The sequence below is a fragment of the Dermochelys coriacea genome, chromosome 4 (genome assembly GCF_009764565.3).
Source record: "Dermochelys coriacea isolate rDerCor1 chromosome 4, rDerCor1.pri.v4, whole genome shotgun sequence".
NCBI lineage: Eukaryota > Metazoa > Chordata > Testudines > Dermochelyidae > Dermochelys > Dermochelys coriacea.
In genome coordinates this window covers 141729120-141754520 of record NC_050071.1, presented here as the reverse complement: position 1 = coordinate 141754520, position 25401 = coordinate 141729120, and the positions used below count along the sequence as shown (strand labels likewise).

General features: G+C 41.8%; 1 protein-coding gene across 7 annotated transcripts in view; it reads right to left on the bottom strand.

Moving 5' to 3' along the window:
- The window catches only part of EXOC6B (exocyst complex component 6B), a 456300-nt gene that overhangs the window by 196968 nt on the left and 233931 nt on the right, over positions 1 to 25401 (bottom strand). For all 7 annotated transcript variants that reach the window (XM_038398631.2, XM_043512818.1, XM_038398630.2 and 4 more), the window contains exons 9-13: positions 8198 to 8281; positions 7991 to 8037; positions 5441 to 5561; positions 3245 to 3316; positions 2573 to 2670 (exon numbers count right to left, since the gene is read on the bottom strand). In XM_038398631.2, coding sequence (XP_038254559.1) covers positions 2573 to 2670; positions 3245 to 3316; positions 5441 to 5561; positions 7991 to 8037; positions 8198 to 8281 — 422 coding nt within the window. The remainder of the gene's footprint in view (positions 1 to 2572; positions 2671 to 3244; positions 3317 to 5440; positions 5562 to 7990; positions 8038 to 8197; positions 8282 to 25401) is intronic.

Genomic DNA, 25401 nt, shown 5'->3' with positions numbered 1-25401 from the left:
ATCAAGGGGTTTTCGAAGGTGATGACCCCAATTATTCAATTGCTCCGGAAAAATACTACATTTGCTTGGACAGTGGAAGCCCAGTCTGCCTTTGATCAATTAAAGGAAGAGTGTACATCAGCACACATTTTTCTGCATCCACACCTGGCAAAACCCTCTGATGTTGAAGTAGATGCCTCCAATTATGCAATCAGGGTAGTTTTATCACAACAGCATGGGCCCCAGGGTGTGCTTCTTCCTTGTGTATTTTATTCCCAAAAATTAATGCCCATGGATCAAAACTATGAGATCAGTGACAAAGAACAGCTGGATTTGAAGAATGGCACCATCATCTGGACGACGCATGTTTCCCAGTCCAGGTATGATCGATCTCAAGAATCTAGAATTCCTGTGAACTTTGGAAGCTCTCAATCAACACCAGATCCACTGGTTCCCCACCTGTTTTTTTTTTCTTGGTTCAGCTTCACCTTGACCTATCATCTGGGTGCCAGGAATGATAAACCCAATGCATGGTTTCATATGAGGCAGTACTGGGACAAAGGAGATGGGGCTCTAGAACCTGCCACTATCTTGAAACCCTGCCATTTTGCCAATGTAGTAATGACAACAGCTTGCAGTCTCTCGTGAAGTCCCTTCTATCCCTCCAATCCATTTGCGGCAAAACTTATGTTGACTGATTCAGGCCTAGCTCCTGACTCTAAATGCTCAGTCAACAATGGGATCCTCTTGTACAAAGACTAGGTGTATATCCCTGAAGATCAACCATGCCTAGCAATACTCTGGCTATGTCAGGATTCACCCCAACTGGACACTTCAGTCACTGGAAAATAATGAGGCTGGTGTCTTTAAATTTCTGTGGCCAAAACTGCATTTGTTCATCAAGCCCTACATCATCAACTCCTGTGACATGCGTGCTAGAACAAAGACTCCCTGGGGCAAACCCCTGGGTGCGCTGATTGCCCTGCCAACTCCTTCTCAACCCTGGTCTTCCATATCCAAGGATTTTATCACTGATCTTCCGAATTCCCAGGGCCACATGACTGTGTTGGTCATTGTTGACCTGCTTATAAAAAAATCACATTTTGTGCCATGCCTTCAAATTCTCACTAGAGGTAACACCACAACTGTTTGACAACCATACCTTGAAACTCCATGGTCTACCATCTAACTTTACATCTGATCAAAGACTGCTGTTCATTTCACATTTCTGGTGAGAGTTGTTTGAGCTCCTGGATGTGGATCTGCGTGTCTCCTTGGCTTCTCACCCCCAGACCAATGGAATGAGTGAACCAAATTCTTGAATAATACCACCATTGCTTTAATCAGTTACCACCAGGATGACTGGGTTTTGCTTCTTCCTTTTGCTGAATTCGTGTACAACAACTCTGACCACAGATTAACCCACCAGAGTCATTTTTACACCAACTATGGTTTCTACCAACAATTTTATCCATCCATGCCACAAGTCCCGCAGCCTCCAACCTAGCTGAACACCTGCACTGCATCCAAGAGGAGTTGAAAGCCCATCTAGAATCAGCCAAAAAGGATTACAAACACTACACTGACCTCTGTAGGCAGGCAACCCCTCAATCACAGTTGGGGATGAAGTATGGCTCGCCACACAGCACTTTGGTTCTAGCCAACCTTCATGAAAAGTGGATTACTGATAGCTTGGCCCACTGTGGGTCATCCAGCAGATTAAACCTGTAGCCTTTGAACTCCATTTGCCCAAAAGGATGAAAATATGACTGGTATTCCACATCTCTTGGCTGAAAAAGCATATTAACAACACCTTTCCCGGATGAGTTCAATCACCCCTCCATCCAATGTGGTCCAGGGACATGAGGAGTAACTGGTGAAGATCTTGGACTCCTAAGTTCATTGAGGGGATCTCACTTACCTTGATGATCAGGAGAGTTATGTTCCAGCTGATTGCTCCTGGGAGCTGGCCAACAAAATACATGCATCTGCCTTACTTCGAGAAGTCCCTCAGTCACACCCCAAAAAAACAGGTCTGAGGATGCCAGGTAGGTGACTTTTTTAGGGGCTGGGAGGGAGGAAGGTACTGTGATGAATGTTCTGAGCTTGATGAGTCATCTCTGAGCCTGATGAGTCACTTGAGAAAATTACCTGCGAGGCCTAAGGGCCCAGTCAATCCACAAGCAAAAATCTGACCAGGTGACCCCAAGGCAGGTATATAGGCTCCAAATGAAAGCAGCCACTCCAGTTTCCTCAACATCACTACCTTGTTGGGAATGTTCCCTGCTAGTTCTGACAGACAACTCCTGCTCCGGCCTGTGCAATGCCCCACCCCCAGTCCCAGCCTATGCCCTGCTCCAAACCCTCCTCTAGCCAAGGTTGGTTGCCCAGCTTTGTTTGCAGCTATGTTGGTATTTCCTCTCCCTCTCCCAAGGTGGATAGGCTGCTCCAAGTTATAGCAAGTTTAACATAATCCAAATTTTAGACATAAGCATGCTGTTAGTGTCCCTTTAAATAAAAAAAAACATTTTAGCCTGTATATAAAATATCTCTGCAAGTAAAGTCTTACTACCATGTATAAAAGTCTTCTTACCTGAAAACTCCTGACCATTTCTTTAGCAGAGTCTCACTATATTGGTCTCTGATTTCCAGTAGCATGTCAAACAGCTGGTTTACAGGGAAGCCATACCCCTGGATTGAGAAACGCAAGCACCTACATTCAGTAAGAAATGCTAACACTGGGATTTACTCCCCCCCCAAAAGGGAGTAAATTCTACACTTCCATGACAATCATCAAATTTAATCTGATGTGAGGACTGCATGACTCAAGGATTTAGTACCTGTGTACTAAACTCCAGGCAGCCAGTTCAAATCCAGACTAGATCAGTAATGATTGTATGTTCTTCGCTTTTTCACAGGTCGGGCCATCACAAAAAGCCCTGTCACATTCAACACATTTGTAGGCAATCTCAGCAGAAAGGCCAAGGGCCTACTCTGAACCCTAGAGGTGGCCTCTTTGGATCCAGGTGGACCAATCATGTGGGTAAGGCAGAGTGGGCCACTGCCCACGGATTAACTGCCCTGTGCAAACAGTGTGTCAGGCTCCAGGGCTATCAGTCTGGAGCCTGAATTTACACACCACTAGATAAAGAAACAGAGGTGACATAGTGAAGCAGTGCCCATCAGCCAGGTTAAATGGCTGACATCTTTCACGAGCACTACAGATGTTTAACAAGATGTACATCAGTGTCTGACAGTCACATACCTGGAGTGTATCTGCAAACAGAACTATGAGGTTCTTCAAGTCTAATACCAGATTTGGGTCAGAACAGTAAGACTAAAAAAAAAAGGGGGGGGGGGAATTGAAAAAAGTTTTAATTGCTACAAATAGAAAAAACATCCACATATACTCTTCTGTAATCCTTCATTTTGTGTAATAATATATAGACACTTGATTTAGCCTTTATTATCGGTATGCTTTTAATAGCCTTTTATTATAGAGTGTGATCAGTCATATCATGATACACTGTCACAGAATACAGAAATACTGAAACATTATCCCATTCCAGAACATGGTGCAATCAAAAGCTCTACAAGACACATAAGGATTTCAGTTGCTGTGTAGATACCCCAGCAAGATGTCTTTAAAAGTACCGAGAAGTTACTGTATTTATCAGGAGATTGAGAAGGGAAAGGTGCAAAAGCAGTGCACTGACAGATCAAAGACACTGAGTGTTATTTATTGCTGAATAAAATTGTTAATTACATTGTGTCTAATGTTAACCAGGTCTTGTAAAACAGAAAATATCCCCAAATTCTGTATATTAAGAAGATTTCATTTTTAACTAGAGGTTTCTGGCAATATGAGGAAAACACATTGCATGCCTAGGTGTTAGCAATATTAACGTACATACCATGATATAAACAATTACTACAGCTCAAGACGCTAGTCAGAAAGATACACAGCCTACTGGGAACAGCTGATCAAAATCACAAATTAGGTCATACATCCTCTTTGCACATAATCTTTATATTAGCAGACAACCCTACTAAGGAGAAATATGCAAAATTTCAAACAGACTCTTACCAAATATATAATCAGTGATCCTATATTGGAAAAAAGAAACTGAGAGATTTCAAGTCCATTGGAAACAAGGAGGAATGACTCTGTTAATTAATGTGACAGACAAAGAAACATTTCCCAATTCACTGCCCAAAAAACAAAGCAGGAAAGACAGACAGTTCCCTTCTACTCTCAGAAATGATAAAAGGTGTCCCACTCAAAAGCAAAGAAGAAAATCCAAGCATAATCCTGGCCAAAAGGACAGAGATGTAACAGGCTCACTAATGCGAAAGCTTCCCACCAAATCAGAGATGAATAATAATATAGGATGGACATACTGGGTCGCTATGTTGTCACCAAAATAAGTGTTTGGTGCCAAGATAATTTGATGATGACTGTAATATAAAGGCTGAACGACTATGTAAAACTGCATGATTGTTGTAAAACCTATTCCTATCAGACACTTCATACATTAAATTGGGCAACACTTGTCATGTTAGTAAAGTTATTGAAATTTAAAAAAATTGAAGTGTTTTAATTTGTTTTGCTCTCATGGTTTACACTGCGCCACCAGAAACCCCTGATTAAAAAGAGTACAGCTTTATGATAGAAATATTTGGGTCTATTTTTCTCCCTACATATCCCCTTCCTTATGGCACAAATGGAGTCAGCCAGCAAAGTGCATCTCCAGTCAACAGAGCTGCCACACTATGGAAAACCAGAGAGCCATGGGAAACATCTGCAGATGCTCAACTATTTGGGTATATCTGAACCCCAGGTTTGTAGCATGGGTTCCCTTAACATGTTTATAACATGAATTAGTCCCATCTACATTGGCAAAACCAATCCACCATTTTGTAACATTGTTTGTACTCACCTAAGTGGTGAAAATAATTTAAAAAAAATACTTTCAGTTTTACTCATCCAAGACATTGTAACATAGGGAAGAAAATCTACTTGTCATTAAAATGTATGATATTTAACCCTATGGTGTGTCTTTTACTGGCATTTACTTCAATGGAATACCAAAATGTCCATGTTTCAGTTTAAAATACATTACTGCATACAAAACACATTACTCCAATGACAGAGAACAAGTAAACTCCCCCTACTGGTGTATTCCAAAAATAGTCAACCAAATAATGGAGAAATGGAAATGAGAGCCAGTATTTACTATTTTCAGTCCCCAAAATAGAGGAGAGCTCAGTGCAGGATGATCTGGACTATCCAGAGCCATGAGAACTGAATAGAGCCTTATCAGTATATAGGTATATATTCAGTATATTATTTTTTTAAAAAAAGAACAGACAAGAAACACCAAGATAAAAATCTAACTCCTGAAGACTCAGATTGTTTAACTGTTGCTGCAAAGATAATGAATCTGTTGCTTTTACTTACTGAATGTGTTCTTAGTGCAGCAATAGTTTTTGACAGAGCCATTTCCCACAGTTCATCGATATAGGCTCTATTGACCAAGCCCTGGGTCGTATGTAAGATGTGATCTTCAACTACAAAAAAGCTAACAAAGGAGAAGGCACAGCTGTCAGATGGTAGAGTCCCTATGACATCAACATGGTTTTACAAACACATGCAACTGACACATGCAAAACTAGAAAAATTCTCATCCATCCCGCCCCCACAAGAAAAGCAATCTGCTGCCCAATTCTGTCTACATGCACAGAAATAAACACCAGGCGATACACAGCTATAAAACCCACTGATGTTTTGAAACTAAGCTTTAATTTGTTGCTAGCAGCAAGTAAACTGGTAAACATCAAATTTAAAGTGTGTGTCAAGGAGACAGGTTTAAAATAATGTCACCAAAATCCACACCCCACAACACAACTGTCAGAGGGCAAACACTTCCTATAATCTTTCCTACTGACCAATAGCTGCCTTGTGATCAGTTATGCTGCAGTGGAGGAAAGAGTCTTTGGGAAGATGCCCTATTCTGCATGAAAGGAAAGGGAAGGACAGCAGGATTATTGGAGTGGAGGGAACTAATCAGCAGCAACTTGCCTTCTTGCTCATTTTCCTGCATTTATAAACTCAATCTACGCATTTGTTTAGTCTCTGGCTTTCAAGTCTGTGTCAACTTCCCTGCCTCAGAAATGACAGAATTTTTTTTTAAATCAGTGCTAACTAAAGTAAACTGGGTATCACCATATGGAATAAGAATCAGGTATTTCACTACATGGGATATTTCCAATTATAGGAATTTTTAATCACAGAAGCATAAGAGTTAGACCTAGAAGTGACCTGTTACATCACCCAGCCCTATCTCTTGGCCCATCTAGGACTGTGCTTTATAGCACATTTATTAAATGTCTTATCCAGTCTGCTTTTAAAAGCTGAAAGCATGGAGGTCTCCACCCAGTCCCTTGAGAAGATAAGAGATCTCACGTTGTCAGGAAGTTTTCCTGACTTTTAGCTCATGTTAGATTTTCCTTCATTTTTTATTATTACCCCAGTGTTTCACCTCAAATATTTCTTCTTCTCTGGTGTTTATACTTTTCACATGTATGTAGACTTATGTTCCCCTTAGGCATTGCTTAGTCAATTTAGAATTTCATATTTTTATAAGACAATTATTCTGGCTCCATGACAGAAGACAGGGGCATTGTTCCCAAGAAATGGATTCCCTAAACAAGTCACACAGAAGAGTCCATATATTTAAACCGGAAGCAAAGCTAGCAGCTTCAGCTTTAACCTGTTCAAACTGCTCCAAGCACGCTGTGCATCAGCCACTGAAGTCAACAGGACTATTCATGTCCTTAAAATTAAGCATGTTTTAGTACTTTTTTTGACTGAGGCTAGAGTGCATAGCACCTTGCAGGATCAGACCCCAGATGGTTATATAAAAACATGGCATTATTCATGTTGCTACATTAATTAATTAATATCTCCATTATAAATCCCCGTTTATCTGTTTATAACCACCATAAAGTATTGTTCATGGCTAAAATAAGGAGTCTTACAACACTTTGAAATCCTAAAATGAAAGGAGATCTATAGATACAAAGTATCTTTTTTATTATTAATATGCAGGTATAACTCCTAGCTACATTACTATATCAATAGGTTTCCCCCCAATTTGAATTATCTATCCCTCTAGAGTGCAACCAATCCACTCCAATCTCTAGTTACCAAATATTTTTGCCAAATCAGAACAAGGAGTAATAAGTGATGTGCAATCCATTAAAAAAACTCAATACAGAAACCCTAGATTATATAAAAATATCTGCTCAGTGGAGGAAGCCCATTAAGGTATTACAAATCAGTGTCAGAATGCTATCAGTGTACATTTTACTAATGTTTGCTGCTCAGATGGATATAAACACATGCTGTGATTTACATTCAATCTTGGTTGATTAAATTTCTCCAGCATATCCCATCTTTTCAGGGGCAGCAGCCTTATCTTTTCTTCATTCAAATTCGGGCCATTTTTGGGAAGACGGTTGCTAGACTGTAGTTTGCAGCAGTAACTAACTCATTTTTTAAGCCACAGGAATAGAGGCTGAATGATCACACCAACAAACATCCTTTCCTGAGCTAGGCAAGGAGTGGGACATCAAAGAACTATAATCAAGAAGATTACAACATCTGCATAATTCAATCAGATTGGCCTATTCATCTCATTATAGCAACAAGTTGACATACACCGTGCACAAAACATGTTTACTCTCTTGAACTCGCTGTGAAATTTGCAAGCAGTGCACAATAACTGTTCAGTCTTTAGAAAGCCTGCACTAGTGACACAGCAAGGTTTATGGGTGCAGTAAAATATGACTCTCCTCTTAAATGTTTAGGAAGCACAAACCACACTTTTCCTGTTTTGGCTCCTAAAGAGAATTGTCAGAAAGATCAACATTTCCTTTTTTTGTGTGTGCCATTCAATAACACAGCACACACATATTTCGAGAATGTGTATATAAAAAGAATACCTACCCTACAATTTGATTAAAATACTTCCTGTAGCCGTCTAAAGTTTCGTGCTGCAACAAAGAAAAGTGAACAACGTTTAAAACGAAGAAGGGCAGTACAACTGGGAACAAATAAGAGACCACACACATAGAACAATATGTGCAGACATAATGTGCTACTCCTTTATTAAGCAAAGTCTCTTTGATCACTAAAGCTATTAGACAGTCATACCATATTTGAGGGGGGCTGAAGCACCAGTCTAGCCTGTTTTCTTCTCTGTTTCCTGTAGTAGTTCTCAAAGGTTTCTCTGGCACCCTGAAAAAAAGATCAAATGAAGTCAAGTTCCTGGCCTTAGAGTTAACCCCAATCACCTCCACATAAAACTGCTGCTTTTACATGTTAAAAGTTGATTTATACCATTTTTTTCTGACCTCAGTGTCAACATCCCTTTAAAAAGTTTGATCCAAATACCAGTTCGTTCTGGATATTTATACAGGTAACTATTTTGGCACAAGTATTTCTGAAGAAGCCTGCTATGTTCACAGACACACACTCTTCCAACGCTACTGTGCAGCATTTCTGCGTGCATCCATGTCTGCATAGCACACTTATTGCACTACAGTGCAAATCACAGTTCTATCAGATTTAGCACACAAAAAATACCTAGGCATAGTGGAAAATTACATCATTTCAAGAGAGAACAAGCAAACCTTTTGTGAGAAGGAACAAACAATGCTAGAAAAAGGTTACAGAAATTCCTTTAGATACTTTCGTGGCCCTCACCACCATTATAGTTGAGCACCCGCAGTAAAACCCAGACCTAAAAATCTAGGACTAGAGCTCTGGTCCTACAGTTCTATACACACAGGCCTCTCCCACCTGACACAAAGGAAGCTACCTCAGTTCAGCTACACAGGGGAGTGGTTTCCCCCTCACTAGGGAACATGAGGAATTTCTATTTTTTTATCAGTTGGTGACTGATTCATCTTGTCCACATCCAGGAGGGTGGCCATCCAGTCAGCACAATAAAAACTTCTGAACATCCTCAGAATCCCCCTTATTGAGGCATCAAGACATCCAAATTCTGCCCAGGTTATGTGGCTACTGCGGCACCTTCTTGTGTTATTCAGATGAAGTGAGCTGTAGCTCACGAAAGCTTATGCTCAGATAAATTTGTTAGTCTCTAAGGTGCCACAAGTACTCCTTTTCTTTCTACCTTACTCTGTTACCATCCTTCCCTCCCTACCCTCTTACCTACTGACCGATATACTTTCTATATATGCCTCCAGCTTCCAGCCAGAACGCAGCACACGATCCATTGTCTACAGCCAAGCTCTAAGATACAACCACATTTGCTCCAATCCCTCAAACAGAGACAAACACCTACAAGATCTCTATCAAGCATTCTTAAAACTACAATACCCACAAGCTGAAGTGAAAAAACAGATTGACAAAGCCAGAAGGCTACCCAGAAGTCACCTACTACAGGACAGGCCCAACAAAGAAAATAACAGAAAGCCACTAGCTGTCACCTTCAGCCCCCAACTAAAACCTCTCCAACGCATCATCAAGGATCTACAACCCATCCTGAAGGACGACCCATCACTCTCACAGATCTTGGGAGACAGGCCAGTCCTTGCTTACAGACAGCCCCCCCCCAACCTGAAGCAAATACTCACCAGCAACCACACACCACACAACAAAAACACTAACCCAGGAACCTATCCTTGCAACAAAGCCTGATACCAACTCTGCCCACATATTTATTCAAGTGACACCATCATAGGACATAATCACATTAGCAATGCCATCAGGGGCTCATTCACCTGCACAACTACCAATGTGCAATATTCCATCATGTGCCAACAATGCCCCTCTGCTATGTACATTGGCCAAACCGGACAGTCTCCACGCAAAAGAATAAATGGACACAAATCTGACATCTTAACATTCAAAAAACGGTAGGAGAACACTTCAACCTCTCTGGCCACTCAGTAAAAGATTTAAGGGTGGCAATTTTGCAACAGAAAAGCTTCAAAAACAGACTCCAAGTAGAAACAGCTGAGTTTGAATTAATATGCATAGATACCATTAACTTGGGTTTGAATAGAGACTGGGAGTGGCTGGGTCATTATACATATTGAATCTATTTCCTTAAGTTAAGTATCCTCACACCTTTTTGTCAACTGTCTAAATGGGCCATCTTGATTATCACTACAAAAGGTTATTTTTTTCCTGCTGATAATAGTTCATCTTAACTAATTAGCCTCTCACAGTTTATATGGCAAGTTCCAACGTGCGTGTGTGTGTGTGTGTGTGTGTGTGTGTGTGTGTGTTCGTTCCATTCTATGCATCCAATGAAGTGAAGCTTATGCTCTAATAAATTTCTTAGTCTCTAAGGTACCACAAGTCCTCCTGTTCTTTTCACCCTCTTACTGTTTCATATCTGAAATTGGATTACAAAATCCTTAGGGCAGGTACAGTGTCTATTTGCACTTTAAAGACCAAACATTTTTTTTCAGATACTGTACAAAACAAATATGAACAACGACTCCTAAGTATTTTTAGTCTGCTCCGTGCACAACCAGAGACTTGGGTCTTTTTTGTTTAAATGGAGAAAGTGAATTAAAATGCCAAACAATTGTTTCTATACTTCCCACACATAAACCTCCTCCCCATATTATTGTACAAACAGAGGCTGAGTTAACAGCCCCTTTATTAAAAGGTTCTCAGGAAATTTCTGCCGTTAATATTTCCAGCAGTGCAGCACACACACTCCCCTCCTTTGTGTGTAGATTATGGAGCTCCAGCAGGTTAGGTAAAATGTAGCCATGCTGATTTCATTGTGAGGCCCCTCCAGATATTGTCACCCATGTGCTCTGTGTACTTAGATCAGAGGTGGGCAAACTATGGCCTGCGGGACCGTCCTGCCCAGCCCTTGAGCTCCCGGCTGGGGAGTCTAGCCCCCGGCCCCTCCCCTGTTGTCCCCGCTCCCCCACAGCCTCAGCTCACTGCGCGGCCCACGCTCTGGCCCACCACTCCTGCCGGGCAGCACGGCGGTGTAGCTGGCTCTGGCTGGGCAACAGGGCTACGAGCTTCTGCCGCTCTGAGTGGCATGGTAAGGGGGCGGGGAGCAGGGGGGGTTGGATAATGGGCAGAGGGTTCCGGGGGGTAGTCAGGGGACAGGGCGCAGTTGGATGGGGCAGGACAGTCAGGGGAAGGGGAGCAGGGGGGGTTGGATTGGGGTGGGGTACCGAGGGGCGGGTGTGGACAGGGGTCGGGGCAGTCAGCGGACAGGGAGCAGGGGCGGGTGGATAGGGGGTGGGATCCCGGGGGGGCAGTTAGGAGTGGGGTTCCCGGGAGGCGATGGTCAGGAGACAAGTATCGGGGGGGTTGGATGGCTTGGGTGTTTGAGGGGGGCAGTCAGAGGGCAGGAAGTGGGAGGGGACAGGGGCCAGACTGTTTGGGGAGGCACAGCATTCCCGACCCGGCCCTTCATACAGTTTCGCAACCCCGATGTGGCCTTCGGGCCAAAAAGTTTGCCCACCCCGACGTAGATCTTGGAACACAGGGTTTTCAGGTTTGTAACATTGGTTCTCTATTTGTTAGAACATATGCAATACCTTTGTCCTTGGTGAAGGTCAAAAGACAAACTAAGACTTGGTATAAACTAATTCAGACCTGGCTTAAGCTAGGACAAATCCCCTGAAGTCAATCAAGTTGTTCCACTTTGTACCAGGGCAGAAATTGATTTTAAGTCAACAGCAAGTTTGACATTTTAAAAAGAGGCATTTATGAGCCAGAAGCTGTTTAGGAATAGTCTTTCCCCATGTCCCACCCTCTCTCTCTTCTGACATTACCATCTGTCCCCTCATGCTCTCCCTTCATCTTATCAGCTGGTGTGGTATAACAGGATTGCAAGTCAGGGATTCACAGACTTCAAAGCCAGAGGGCACCATTATCATCATCTAGTATCTGACCTTTTGCATAATACAGGCCAGAGAATTTCACCAAGTGACTTCTGCCTGCATCAAGTTGACAGCTTCTGGTTGAACTTTTAGAAAGACACCCTTAACACTCAGCTCCTTCCTGCAACCACAGGTCTCAGACCTCCCCTTCCACCTCAAACCTAGCTCCTTTGCGAGGATCGAAGCCATTTCTCTGCAGGCAGACTCCCTGTTTGATGACTCCTGCTTGTTACGTCATCAGTGTTAGAAACATCAGCTTCATACTTGCGGGTGGAAAGAAACTAAGGCAGGGAAACTCCCAAACTCAGTGTAAAATTGAGCAACTTGTTTTTACAATGGAATTTTCCTTTAGAAAGGTGACATCTGGGGTTTAACAGGACTAACCTCCTTCTTAGGAACTGCAAATGGTACCCTTACCTAAAGCACTAAAAATCTTCAGACTTCTTAGCTCCCAGACTTGCATAATAAATACATAGACATTTTCAGGCTATTGTTGCTATCCATTTCCTCTGACTTCCTAGTGAGTGGGATGATGGTATTGAGACCAAGCTTCTTGTCCCAACTCCACCAATGATTTGCCCCATCACTTTACACGTCATTTAACTTTTCTACGGCTCAATTTCTGCAATCTCTATTAGTGGCATAATAATGTTTAACTGCCTTACAACGGGTGTTTGTGATGTGAAAAAGTTTGAGGCCCATGACAAGTGCAAATTACGATATTCTAATTGTAGAATCTTTGAAACAATTTCTACACGTCTCTGCATTTCCTCTATGCCATGCAACAATTCGATGGCTATTATACAAGCACTTTTCAAGACCAAACCTCGCAACTGTACCTTCATTATGGGCCAGAGTTAGATTTCTTTCCACTCCCCACAAATATGGTGCTTGTCTTTAATTTTCTGTTGAATTTAGGGCTGCTGAAAGGTGCAGGACTCATCCTTGAGACTCAAGCTCCCTACTAACCCACATGACAAGCGAAGCACCAGCAGTACTAATGTTAACTCTTCCACATCACAGCCTCCAATGTGTCTTAGAGGTTGTTTAACCCATTCATCCCTTGGCTACTTTGCTGACACTGCCAATATGGGTGTAAATTAATACCTGATGTAGTAGTGGCTTATAAGATGAGGATTTTGTTGACTAGGAACTGGCTTAAAATGATCAATCCATTCCAACTGGCCAATTTAAATTTTTAAAAAAGCTGTCATTACCAACGTGGTCTAGATTTGAATTTAGGGACCACAGTAGTGGTTAAAGGCTCTGTATCCCATTCCATTCGGATGACCCATTCTAGTCCCTTCACTTTTATTCTTGTACATTCCTTAGATCAGAAGTGCAGAATCATGATCCTCAGGTTACAACGTTCATTAGGAAAAAATTTGTTCCAGCTCATTTTAAGTTTCCTTTGCTAACCTCTCAACAGTTGTCTTGTATCATCCTGTCTTACATCTCTGCCCTGAATTGGCAAAATGGATGATACAGACTCAGCTACACGACCACATCAATCATCCTCAGACCACTGCAAGACGAAAGCCCCCTTCAGTAAGGTAATTGCCTATCTTGCTAAATGGTTAGGCAGGAACCTTTCCACAAACAACCAAAACAGGTTGTTGGCAAGAGAAAGTCTGTCTCTCTACCGACTACCTCAAAGGGTGAACCTACCAAACTCACCTCTGACAGCATCATTCAGATTCTTGATTGAAACCACTCAGACTAACATGGGGCAGTCGCCTGTTAACACTGAATTCACAGAGCAAGCTCACACTAAATTCTTGTTTTTCCTTCCAGAAAAACACTACTGAGAAAAGCAACCACAACTGACTGGGTGAGTTCCAGCAGCGTACAGCACCCTCTGGGAAGTGCAAACAGATGAGGTTAGGTGCAATCTTCAATGCGGAAGGGAGTACACGGGATTCCTTCAGTCACTGAAACCAGCCACTGCGATAGCTTTATACAAAATCTTCTGAGAATTAATTGGTGGTTAATTTCCAATTATTTCCTGTACACAGAGGTTGTCATCTCACCAAACAATGCAGGTGAGATTTTGAGGTGACCTCAAGGGCTTATTGGAGTCTTCAAACGCAAGTCACTAGGACCACAACAGCAATTTGAAACAGGTCAGACATTTTAAAGACTAATTTAAAGAATAACTTAATCTATGATTAAGTTTCTGCTAGGAATAGCTCCCAACCATTCAGTTAAAATATGGCACACTTTTACTCCTCCCTCAAGATGCACAGCTAAGAACTCTCCTTCCTTTCCATACATTCTAAGGGAAAAGATGAGGAAGAGTCCCAAATATTGCCCTTACCCTCTCCTACCATTCCCCCAGCCACCTGTTCAAGTGCACTCTTCCATCTTCCCAGCATCCCATACCTCTTTTTGCTCAAGTCACCTAGTTACTTCCACAATCTCTCTGCTAGCTCTGACAAGGTCACTCTCTCATTGTGTGTACTCTTGGGCGTGTAATACACCTTGGGGCATTACCCTTTAAAAACACTACCTAGGCAACAGGGCTTTGCACAGAAGGTGCCTTTGGTGTTGAACCTCACTGCAGAAGAGTACTAAGGAAAGCCTATCTCACTCAAAAGCCGCCAGTGCAACCAAGCATCTGTCTTTCCCCAACCCAGTGTTTGGAAGCTAAATTGCCAGCTTTGTTTTCTGAAATATTTTCTATTTGTCTTTTTTAAATACTCTGCCCATCAGCAATTATTGTAATAATTATACACAATAAAATAAGAGGGGGGGCACGAGAGTTGTTTGTTGAAGATGAAATATTTGAGGCAGCTTTAAAATGTTCCCTCCCTTTCTTTCCAAAGTAAGCAGAGGCTAAGACTGAAACGATTTCCCTTTGGAAATCACTCCAGAGACACAATGTGTAGAAGTGTTATTGCTTGACTTTAAAACCAAGTATTGAGACTTGTGGCTATATCCATAAATTAGTCTCTTCATTTTTGAATAAAACCTCTCTATCCTGCGCAAACTGCCATACTTAGGATACTTCAGAAAGCAAATGCCTCCATATTTCAATATATCAAATGGCTTGAGTCCTAGATTTGAAGGGCTGGAGGGGGAGACACTATGTATTTGGAAGACAAATTTGAACAGAGATCCTAGAGATCAGAGACAGACAAGACATGCTGATTCATCCCACTGATCTCACAGGCAATGCCATATTGTTCCCTACAGAATCTTGTCCAGTCTATTTTTAAACATCCCAAGTAACGTGAATGAAGAAATTATTCCAAAGCATAAACCCAGCTCTCTCAGGAAGTCTTTCCTGGTATTCTTGATACAAGTCAACAGTGTGCCCTTTTTGCCAAGAAGGCCAATAGCATATTGGGCTGCATTAGTAAAAGCACTGCCAGCAGATCGAGGGAAGGGATTATTCTCCTCTATTCGGCACTGATAAGGCCACATCTGGAATACTGCATCCAGTTTTGGGCCTACCACTACAGAAAAGATGTGGACAAATCAGAGAGAGTCCAGCAGAGGGCAACGAAAATGATTAGGGGGCTGGGGCACATGACTTATGAGGAGAGGCTGAGAGAACTGGGGTTATTTAATCTGCAGAAGAGAAGAGTGAGGGGGGATTTGACAGCTGCTTTCAACTACCTGAAGGGGGGTTCCAAAGAGGATGGAGCTCGGCTGTTCTCAGTGGTGGCAGATGACAGAACAAGGAGTAATGGTCTCAAGTTGCAGTGGGGGGAGGTTTAGGTTGGATATTAGGAAAAACTATTTCACTAGGAGGGTGATGAAGCACTGGAATGGGTTACCTAGGGAGGTGGTGGAATCTCCATCCTTAGAGGTTTTTAAGGCCCACCTTGACAAAGCCCTGGCTGGGATGATTTAGTTGGGGATTGGTCCTGCTTTGAGCAGGGGGTTGGACTCAATGACCTCCTGAGGTCTCTTCCAACCCTAATATTCTATGATTCCACCAACATTTTCCCCCTTTCTTAATTTCATCCCATCCTCTTAATAATATTCCCCTTTACATCCCTAAACAGTTTCTCATTCCCCTTTTTGTTCTGCACTCCTCAAATATTAGGAAGTGTGTTTTTCCTGGGTTGTTGCTTTGCTAAACTATACATATTTTCACTCTTGATCTAGCCTCAGTGTAGTCAGCCCTCCAAAAGTTATATTTGTTTCTATTCTGTGAACTCCCTCTAATTCATCAGAATCGTTCTGGTAATAAGGTGACCAGAAGTGAATGCACTATTCCAGGTTTGTGTATTTTTAAATCTTTTATAAATGAGTCAATATTGAGGACAGAACTGCCATAGGCAATGAACCACCTATATTTTATATTGTTCCCTTATAATCACCACACAATGTCATTACTAATGGTTACTTCTGTTCATGTCCCTATTTCTCTTTTTCTAAAGTGCTATCATTTTAGTATCTAAAGGCTGTTCAACAACCAGATTGCACAGAGAGCCTATTAAAGCATCACTGACCAACTCATGTTGTCCTGCCGCCCTTCCTATCGCTTTACTACTCATCTGATCTTTTCTATAGATGGTCTCCATGTCTTCTTGTCAGTCACAAATGTTCTCAAATTCTTTCTAGTCATATTCATCGATTACAAGGCCACAAGGGACTACTGTGATCATTTAGTCTGACCTTCTATATATCACAGGCCAGAGAACTTCCCCACAATAATCCCTAAAGCATATCCTTTAGAAAAGCATTCCATCTTGATTTAAAATTGCCAGCGATAGCAAATCCATCATAAACCTTGGCAAATTGTTCAACTGATTAATTACCTTCACAGTTAAAAATTTACACACCTTATTTCCGGTTTGAATTCATCTAGCTTTAATTTCCAGCCATCGGATCATATTGTACATTTCTCTGCTAGAATGAAGAGCCCATTAGCAAATATATGTTCTCCAAGTAGGTCCTTATAGACTGTAATCAAGTCAGCCCTTAATGTTCTCTTTGACTGAGTTTCTTGAGGCTATCATTGTAAGGCTTGATTCTAATCCTTTAATCATTCTCATGGCTCTTCTCTGAACCCTCTCCAATTTATCAACATCCTTCTTGAATTGTGGGCATCACAACTGTACTTAGTATTTCAGCAGTGGTCATACCAATGCCAAATACAGAAGTAAAATAACCTCTCTACTCCTACTTGAGATTTCCCAGTTTGTGCATCCCAGGATCGCATTAGCCCTTTTGGCCACAGCGATGCACTGGGAGCTCATGTTCAGCTGATTATCCACTACAACCCCCAAATCTTTTTCAGAGTTCTGGTTTCCCAGGACAGAATCCCCAATCCTGTAAGTATGATCCACATTCTTTGTTCCTAGATGTATACATTTACATTTCGCTATATTAAAACACACACAGTTTGCTTGTGCCCAGCTTACCAAGCAATTCAGATTGCTCTGTATCAGTGACCTGTTCTCTTCATTATTTACCCCTCCCGCAAATGTTCCTTAAATACAGCTGTTCACTCTGCATAAATTCAATACTCAATAACTAATACATTGGGCATACCTGCAAAATATATTCATCTCCTTTTTTAAAAATAGAAAAAGACAATATTAGTGGCCTAACAAAACAGAAGTCGCACTGAAAATATCTTCACACTCTACACATCTTGACTCAACTAGCAGCTACAGGATAGACAGAGAGTGAGGTTTCTAAGGTATGTTTCAGAGGATCTGCAACTCACTATGAAAACTTTCCTCCAAAGCAGACTATTGTCTGTGCAAATAGTTTTTTATATCTCAGTGCCTGTCTCTGGTGTAGACAGTCCCCAGAAAAGAGGGGAAAAAACCACACATGCTTGCTCATTTATTTAGATTTATTTGATTGGAACAGATTTCTTTCCCTCCTGCCCCCTACCATTCAAGCAGGCAGCCAAAGATTAAAAATTACAGTCACAAACTGCGCACATTTATTCTAATCACCGGTCCAGGAAAAGCCATCAATAACACCATATGTTTTATAAAATTACTGGGCAGAACTTTATTTTTCAAATTAGCTTTGGAGCATCCAGTTCACAAACTTGGCAATGAGCGCCAGATAATTAAACTTGTTGATGATCACCACATCAGCTGCCATAAGGGAAAATGAAATATAATCACACGAAGGCAGATGCAAGATTTAAGGAATCAAAAAAAGCTCTAGCTAAGGGGTAGCAGAGGTGAAAGTGCATCCAGTTATGAATTACATGAGGATAGTTACAGTAAGTTTCATGTTTTTACTTTAATATACATTTTCATCTATTTTTCCTGCCATTTCAAATCATTAATGCACGGCTCCCTAATTTCTCAGAAGGTCACAACTACATGCCTAGCAAAGGGTATTTTGGATCCAAAACATGCTGAACATGTCACGTCTCACTAGGATAACAAAGAGGTTTAAGTGGTGTTAACCCTGAAACAGAAAACCGTCCCATGTACAGAATGTACTAATCATTGCAGAGCAGTAGGTCACTGTGTAAAACATGGTAGTGATAATACTTTACCCAGATGCAGTAATTGTCAGCTGAGACACTCCAAGCATTTTACAAGTATTTTTTTAATCCTCATATCACCTTTAACATCCACAGAGATCAGCTAGGACTTCTGTAAGATCTCACGCAAAAGAGTCAAAGTAAATGGCACAGTTTGCTATTTATGCATCTCAGAAGGTGAGGGGGCTGGGTTAGTCATGCTGGGATTTGAACCCAGAGTTACAAGGAGTCCAGGTATTTCAAACTAAAAGATTTAGCACAGCCTTCCTACCTACTATAGTCAATTAGTGCTTGATTCTGTAGCTGCTCCCCAAGCACAACTGCTATAAACATTAATAAGAATTGTATCTATGGAGTGGCTACAGAATTAGCCCTCTAATCATTTGGAATAACCTAGGTTTCCAATCCAAAGGAGCACCGTTAATTTATAGCACTGGGAATCCTCTATCCACAGTTTCTCTCATTCTAAATACCGCAGCTTTGGTTTAAAGTAAACAGGTTAACAATCAACTTGATCTTCCACTCATCAGTGATAATCCTGAGTTAAAGCATGCTCCCATCTGGATTTATGGATGTATTTAGTATTTGCTACTGTTTGACCCAGCCTTTTCTTAAATTGACTTTTGGCATTCACTGGCTTTTTGACAGGTTTCAGAGTAGCAGCCGTGTTAGTCTGTATTCGCAAAAAGAAAAGGAGTACTTGTGGCACCTTAGAGACTAACAAATTTATTTGAGCATAAGCTTTCGTGAGCTACAGCTCACTTCATCGGATGCATACGAAAGCTTATGCTCAAATAAATTTGTTAGTCTCTAAGGTGCCACAAGTACTCCTTTTCTTTTTACTGGCTTTTTGATCCTTGTTAAGACTTTGTTCTATGGTGATTTTCAGTTACACACAGACTTTCCCCCTCCTTCATTTTCTTTGAGACACTTACACAGCATCTCAACAAAAACAAAAATGAGATCAGCTCCATCACCCAAAACCCACTCTGAGTTTTACACAACTGTTCACAAAAGTAAGTAAATAAGAGGATTTTTGTACCTATGGAGACCTGCCTTCAAATTACCAGAAGTCACAGGTAGAAATTAACTGGGCGATCTGAAGTTGAGGGTCATTCTTGCAAACTCTCTGTGCACAAAATTAATACCAAAGGCAACAGCAGTTCCACGAACAACTAATTTGCAGGATTGGGATCAAATGCCCCGATCATTTTTAGTCATTTACAATCCCAGAACACTCTTTGTGAGTTGGTAATGCCATGGTCTTGGCCAAACTTCAGTGCTGGAGATTACATTCTGCCAGTCTAAACTCCTCCACCAGTTTTAACTAGATACAGTATACACTTCCTTCTCTACCCCATCGAGTAGTGATGCTGTGCTTTATTAACTATCACCTTGAACTAGCTGAAATGATACCCCTGGATAGTTTGGATCTTATTTTAATTCATGTGTTTGAGTGCCAATGGTGTATTTAGCACCATATAAATATTTTAAACCCGGGAAATTGCAGACCTGTCTGCTTAACTTCAGGACCCAGAAAGATAATGGAGCAAACAACAAAGGTGCAAACCAATTAGCTTACATCTAGCAGATAACAAGGTGATAAGTAAAAATCAGCGTGGATTTTGCAAGAAACAAATCATGTCAAACCAAACTAATAGCTTTCTTTGACAGGATAACAAGCCTTGTGAATGTGGGGGAACTGGTAGATGTGGTAGATATAGATGTGACTTTAGTAAGGTTTTGGATACTACCTTACAAGACCGTCTCATAAACAACTATGGAAACACAACCTAGATGGACCTACTATAAGGTGGGTGTGTAACTGGTTGGAAAACCATTCCCAGAGAGCAGTTATCAGTGGTTCACAGTCAAGCTGGAAGGGCACATCAAGTGGGGTCCTGTAGGGACCAGTTCTGGGTCCAGTTCTGTTCAATATCTTCATCAATGATTTAGAGAATGGCACAGAAAGTATACTTATAACATTTGCAGATGATACCAATCTGGGTGGGGTTCCAAATGCTTTGGAGGATAGGATTAAAATTCAAAATGATGTAAAAAACCAGGAGAAATGGTCTGAAGTAAACAGGATGCAATTCAATAAGGACAAAAGCAAAGTACTCCATTTAGGAAGCAACAATCCATTGCACACATACAAAATGGGAAATGACTGCCTAGGAAAGAGTACTGTAGAAAGAGTTCTGGGGGGGGGGGTCACACTGGATCACGAGCTAAATATGAGTCAACAGTGTAACACTGTTGCAAAATAAGCAAACATCATTCTGGGATGTATTAGCAGGAGTGTTATAAGCAAAACACGAGAAATAATTCTTCCGCTCTGCTCCGCGCTGATTAGGCCTCAACTGGAGTAATGTATCCAATTCTGGGCACCACATTTCAAGAAAGATGTGGATAAATTGGAGTAAGTCCAGAGAAGAGCAACAAAAATTATTAAAAAGAAAAGGAGTACTTGTGGCACCTTAGAGACTAACAAAATTATTTGAGCATAAGCTTTCGTGAGCTACAGCTCACTTCATCGGATGCATTCAGTGGAAAATACCGTGGGGAGATATATATACACAGAGAACATGAAACAATGGGTGTTACCATACACACTGTAAGGAGAATGATCACTTAAGATGAGCTATTACCAGAAAGAGAGCGGGAGGGACGGGACCTTTTGTAGTGATAATCAAGGTGGGCCACTTCCAGCAGTTGACAAGAACATCTGAGGAACCGTGGGGGGTGGGGAGGGTGGGGAATAAACATGGGGAAATAGATTTACTTTGTGTAATGACCCATCCACTCCCAGTCTCTATTCAAGTCTAAGTTAATGGTATCCAGTTTGCAAATTAATTCCAATTCAGCAGTATTTTGGAGTCTGTTTTTAAAGTTTTTTGGTTGAAAAATTGCCACTCTTAGCTCTGTAATCGAGTGACCAGAGAGACTGAAGTGTTCTCCGACTGGTTTTTGAACGTTATAATTATTGACATCCGATTTGTGTCCATTTATTCTTTTACGTAGAGACTGTCCAGTTTGGCCAATGTACATGGCAGAGGGGCATTGCTGGCACATGATGGCATATATCATATTGGTAGATGCTCAGGTGAACAAGCCTCTGATAGCGTGGCTGATGTGATTAAGCCCTATGATGGAGTCCCCTGAATAGATATGTGGACAAAGCTGGCAACGGGCTTTGTTGCAAGGATAGGTTTCTGGGTGAGTGGTTCTGTTGTGTGGTTGCTGGTGAGTATTTGCTTCAGGTTGGGGGGCTGTCTGTAAGCAAGGACTGGCCTGTCTCCCAAGATCTGTGAGAGTGATGGGTCATCCTTCAGGATAGCTTGTAGATCCTTGATGATGCGTTGGGAGAGGTTTTAGTTGGGGGCTGAAGGTGATGGCTAGTGGCGTTCTGTTATTTTCTTTGTTGGGCCTGTCCTGTAGTAGGTGACTTCTGGGTACTCTTCTGGCTCTGTCAATCTGTTTCTTCACTTCAGCAGGTGGATATTGTAGTTGTAGGAATGCATGATAGAGATCTTGTAGGTGTTTGTCTCTGTCTGAGGGGTTGGAGCAAATGCGGTTATATCGTAGAGCTTGGGTGTAGACAATGGATTGTGTGGTGTGATCTGAATGAAAGCTGGAGGCATGTAGGTAGGAATACCAGTCCGTAGGTTTCCGGTATAGGGTGGTGTTTATGTGACCAATGCTTTTTAGCACCGTAGTGTCCAGGAAGTGGATCTCTTGTGTGGACTGATCCAGGCTGAGGTTGATGGTGGAATGGAAATTGTTGAAATCATGGTGGAATTCCCCAAGGGCTTCTTTTCCATGGGTCCAGATGATGAAGATGTCATCAATGTAGCGCAAGTAGAGAAGGGGCATTAGGGGACGAGAGCTAAGGAAGTGTTGTTCTAAGTCAGCCATAAAAATGTTGGCATACTGTGGGGCCATGCGAGTACCCATCGCAGTGCCGCTGATTTGAAGGTATACATTGTCACCAAAAGTGAAATAGTTATGGGTGAGGACAAAGTCACAAAGTTCTGCCACCAGGTTAGCCGTGACAGTATCGGGGATACTGTTCCTGACGGCTTGTAATCCATCTTTGTGTGGAATGTTGGTGTAGAGGCTTCTACATCCATACTGGGCAGGATGGTGTTTTCAGGAAGATCACCAATAGATTGTAGTTTCCTCAGGAAGTCAGTGGTGTCTCAAAGATAGCTGGGAGTGCTGGTAGTGTAGAGCCTGAGGAGGGAGTCTACATAGCCAGACAATCCTGCTGTCAGGGTGCCAATGCCTGAGATGATGGGGCGTCCAGGTTTATGGATCTTGGGTAGCAGATAGAATATCCCAGGTTGGGGTTCCAGGGGTGTGTCTGTGAGGATTTGTTCTTGTGCTTTTTCAGGGAGTTTCTTGAGCAAAAGCTGTTTCTTTTGGTAACCCTCAGTGGGATCAGAGGGTAATGGCTTGTAGAAAGTGGTGTTGGAGAGCTGCCTAGCAGCCATATTCCGACCTATTCATGACGATGACAGCATGTCCTTTGTCAGCCTTTTTGATTATGATGTCAGAGTTGTTTCTGAGGCTGTGGATGGCATTGTGTTCTGCACGGCTGAGGTTATGGGGCAAGTGATGCTCCTTTTCCACAATTTCAGCCCGTGAACATCGGCGGAAGCACTCTATGTAGAAATCCAGTCTGTTGTTTCGACCTTCAGGGGAAGTCCACCCAGAATCCTTCTTTTTGTAGTCTTGGTAGGAAGGTCTCTGTGGGTTAGTATGTTTTTCAGAGGTGTGTTGGAAATATTCCTTGAGTCGGAAACGTCGAAAATAGGATTCTAGGTCACCACAGAACTGTATCATATTTATGGGGGTGGAGGGGCAGAAGGAGAGGCCCCGAGATAGGACAGATTCTTCTGCTGGGCTAAGAGTATAGTTGGATAGATTAACAATATTGCTGGGTGGGTTAAAGGAACCACTGTTGTGGCCCCTTGTGGTATGTAGTAGTTCAGATAATTTAGTGTCCTTTTTCTTTTGTAGGGAAGCAAAGTGTGTGTTGTAAATGGCTTGTCTAGTATTTGTAAAGTCCAGCCACGAGGAAGTGTGTGTGGAAGGTTGGTTTTTTTTTTTTATGAGAAAAGAAAAGGAGTACTTGTGGTACCTTAGAGACTAACAAATTTATTTGAGCATAAGCTTTCGTGAGCTACAGCTCACTTCATCGGATGCATCTAAATTTGTTAGTCTCTAAGGTGCCACAAGTACTCCTTTTCTTTTTGCGAATACAGATTAACACAGCTGCTACTCAAACCTTTTTTATGAGAGTATCCAGTTTTGAGAGCTCATTCTTAATCTTTCCCTGTTTGCTGTAGAGGATGTTGATCAGGTGGTTCCGCAGTTTCTTTGAGAGTGTGTGGCACAAGCTGTCAGCATAGTCTGTGTGGTATGTAGATTGTAATGGATTTTTTACCTTCAGTCCTTTTGGTATGATGTCCATCTGTTTGCATTTGGAAAGGAAGATGATGTCTGTCTGTATCTGTACGAGTTTTTTCATGAAGTTGATAGATTTCCACCGAATACATCCGATGAAGTGAACTGTAGCTCACAAAAGCTTATGCTCAAATAAATTTGTTAGTCTTTAAGGTGCCACAAGTACTCCTTTTCTTTTTGCGAATACAGACTAACAAGGCTGCTACTCAAACCAAAAATTATTATAGCTCTAGAAAGCATGACCTACGAGGGAAGATTGAAAAAACTGGGTTTGTTTCATCTGGAAAAGAGAAGACTCAGAGGGGACATGATAACAGTTTTCAAGTACATAAGAGGTTGTTACAAGGAGGAGTGAGAAAAATTATTCTCCTTAACCTCCGAGGATAGGATAAGAAGCAATGGGCTTAAATTGCAGCAAGGGCGATTTAGGTTGGACATTAGGAAAAACTTCCTAACTGTCAGGGTGGTTAAGCACTGGAATAAATTGCCTAGGGAGGTTTTGGAATCTCCATCATTGCGGATTTTTAAGAGCTGGTTAGACAAACACCTGTCAGGAATGGTCTAGATAATACTTAGTCCGGCCGTGAATGCATGGGCCTGGACTAGATGACCTCTCAAGGTCCCTTCCAGTCCTATGATTAACAGAGACACAGGGTCCAAGTCTGCTCTCACTCCTGTTTTACCCCACCATAATGTCATTGTCTTTAATGGAGTTACTCTGATTTTACATTGGTATAAGCAAAATCAGAATCAGAACCATAGTCCCTTCCCCAAAGGGCTGTAACAAACTACAGTAGATAACTAGTAGCTCAGTCACAAGGCAAATCATTCAAGCATAATGCGCCTTGTCACGGTGCCAGTTTGAGTTAGTGCAGAAATTTTGGAATCTTGCAGATACCATCCCCAAAAGACTTTGTAGAGCATGATGTGTTTTAAGGAAAGATTTGAAGGAAGTGATGGTAATTTGGCACATAAGAAAAGGAAAACTGCTAGAAACGTAAGGGGAAGCATGAAATAAATTGCAAATATGAATGTGGGAGAAGTTGGTAAGGCGCTTGGAGACCCTTCAAGATGAGAATAAATCATTAGCGTTTCCATTCTCCCATCACACTCGTCCTGAGCCCTCCAGTCTAGAGAGGGTCAGTCTCCTCGGTCACGCAGCTGACTCCCTGCCTTGTAGTGTTTTGTGCAAGTCAGTTTGTTGAGGTTTTATTTAATTCCTCTCTTCTTTCTTTCAGAGGGTCCATATTGTACACTGGACACTGCACAGGTAAACATCCCTTCCTGCTTGTAGCGCCTTCTATGGATACTCAATACTTGTTCAATTATTTCCTCTTGTCCCCCACCAACTCAATGTCACACAAGCCAGAGTAGATAGTATCCACTTTCAGACCCTACCAACCCAGGCCAGACTCAAACAGATGACTTAGGTGAAGAATGCTACATCCCATTTCCAGTCTCCTGTATCAGTCAATTCCCACCAACTTCAACTCCTTGACTATTTTATTTTGTTAACTAGTTTA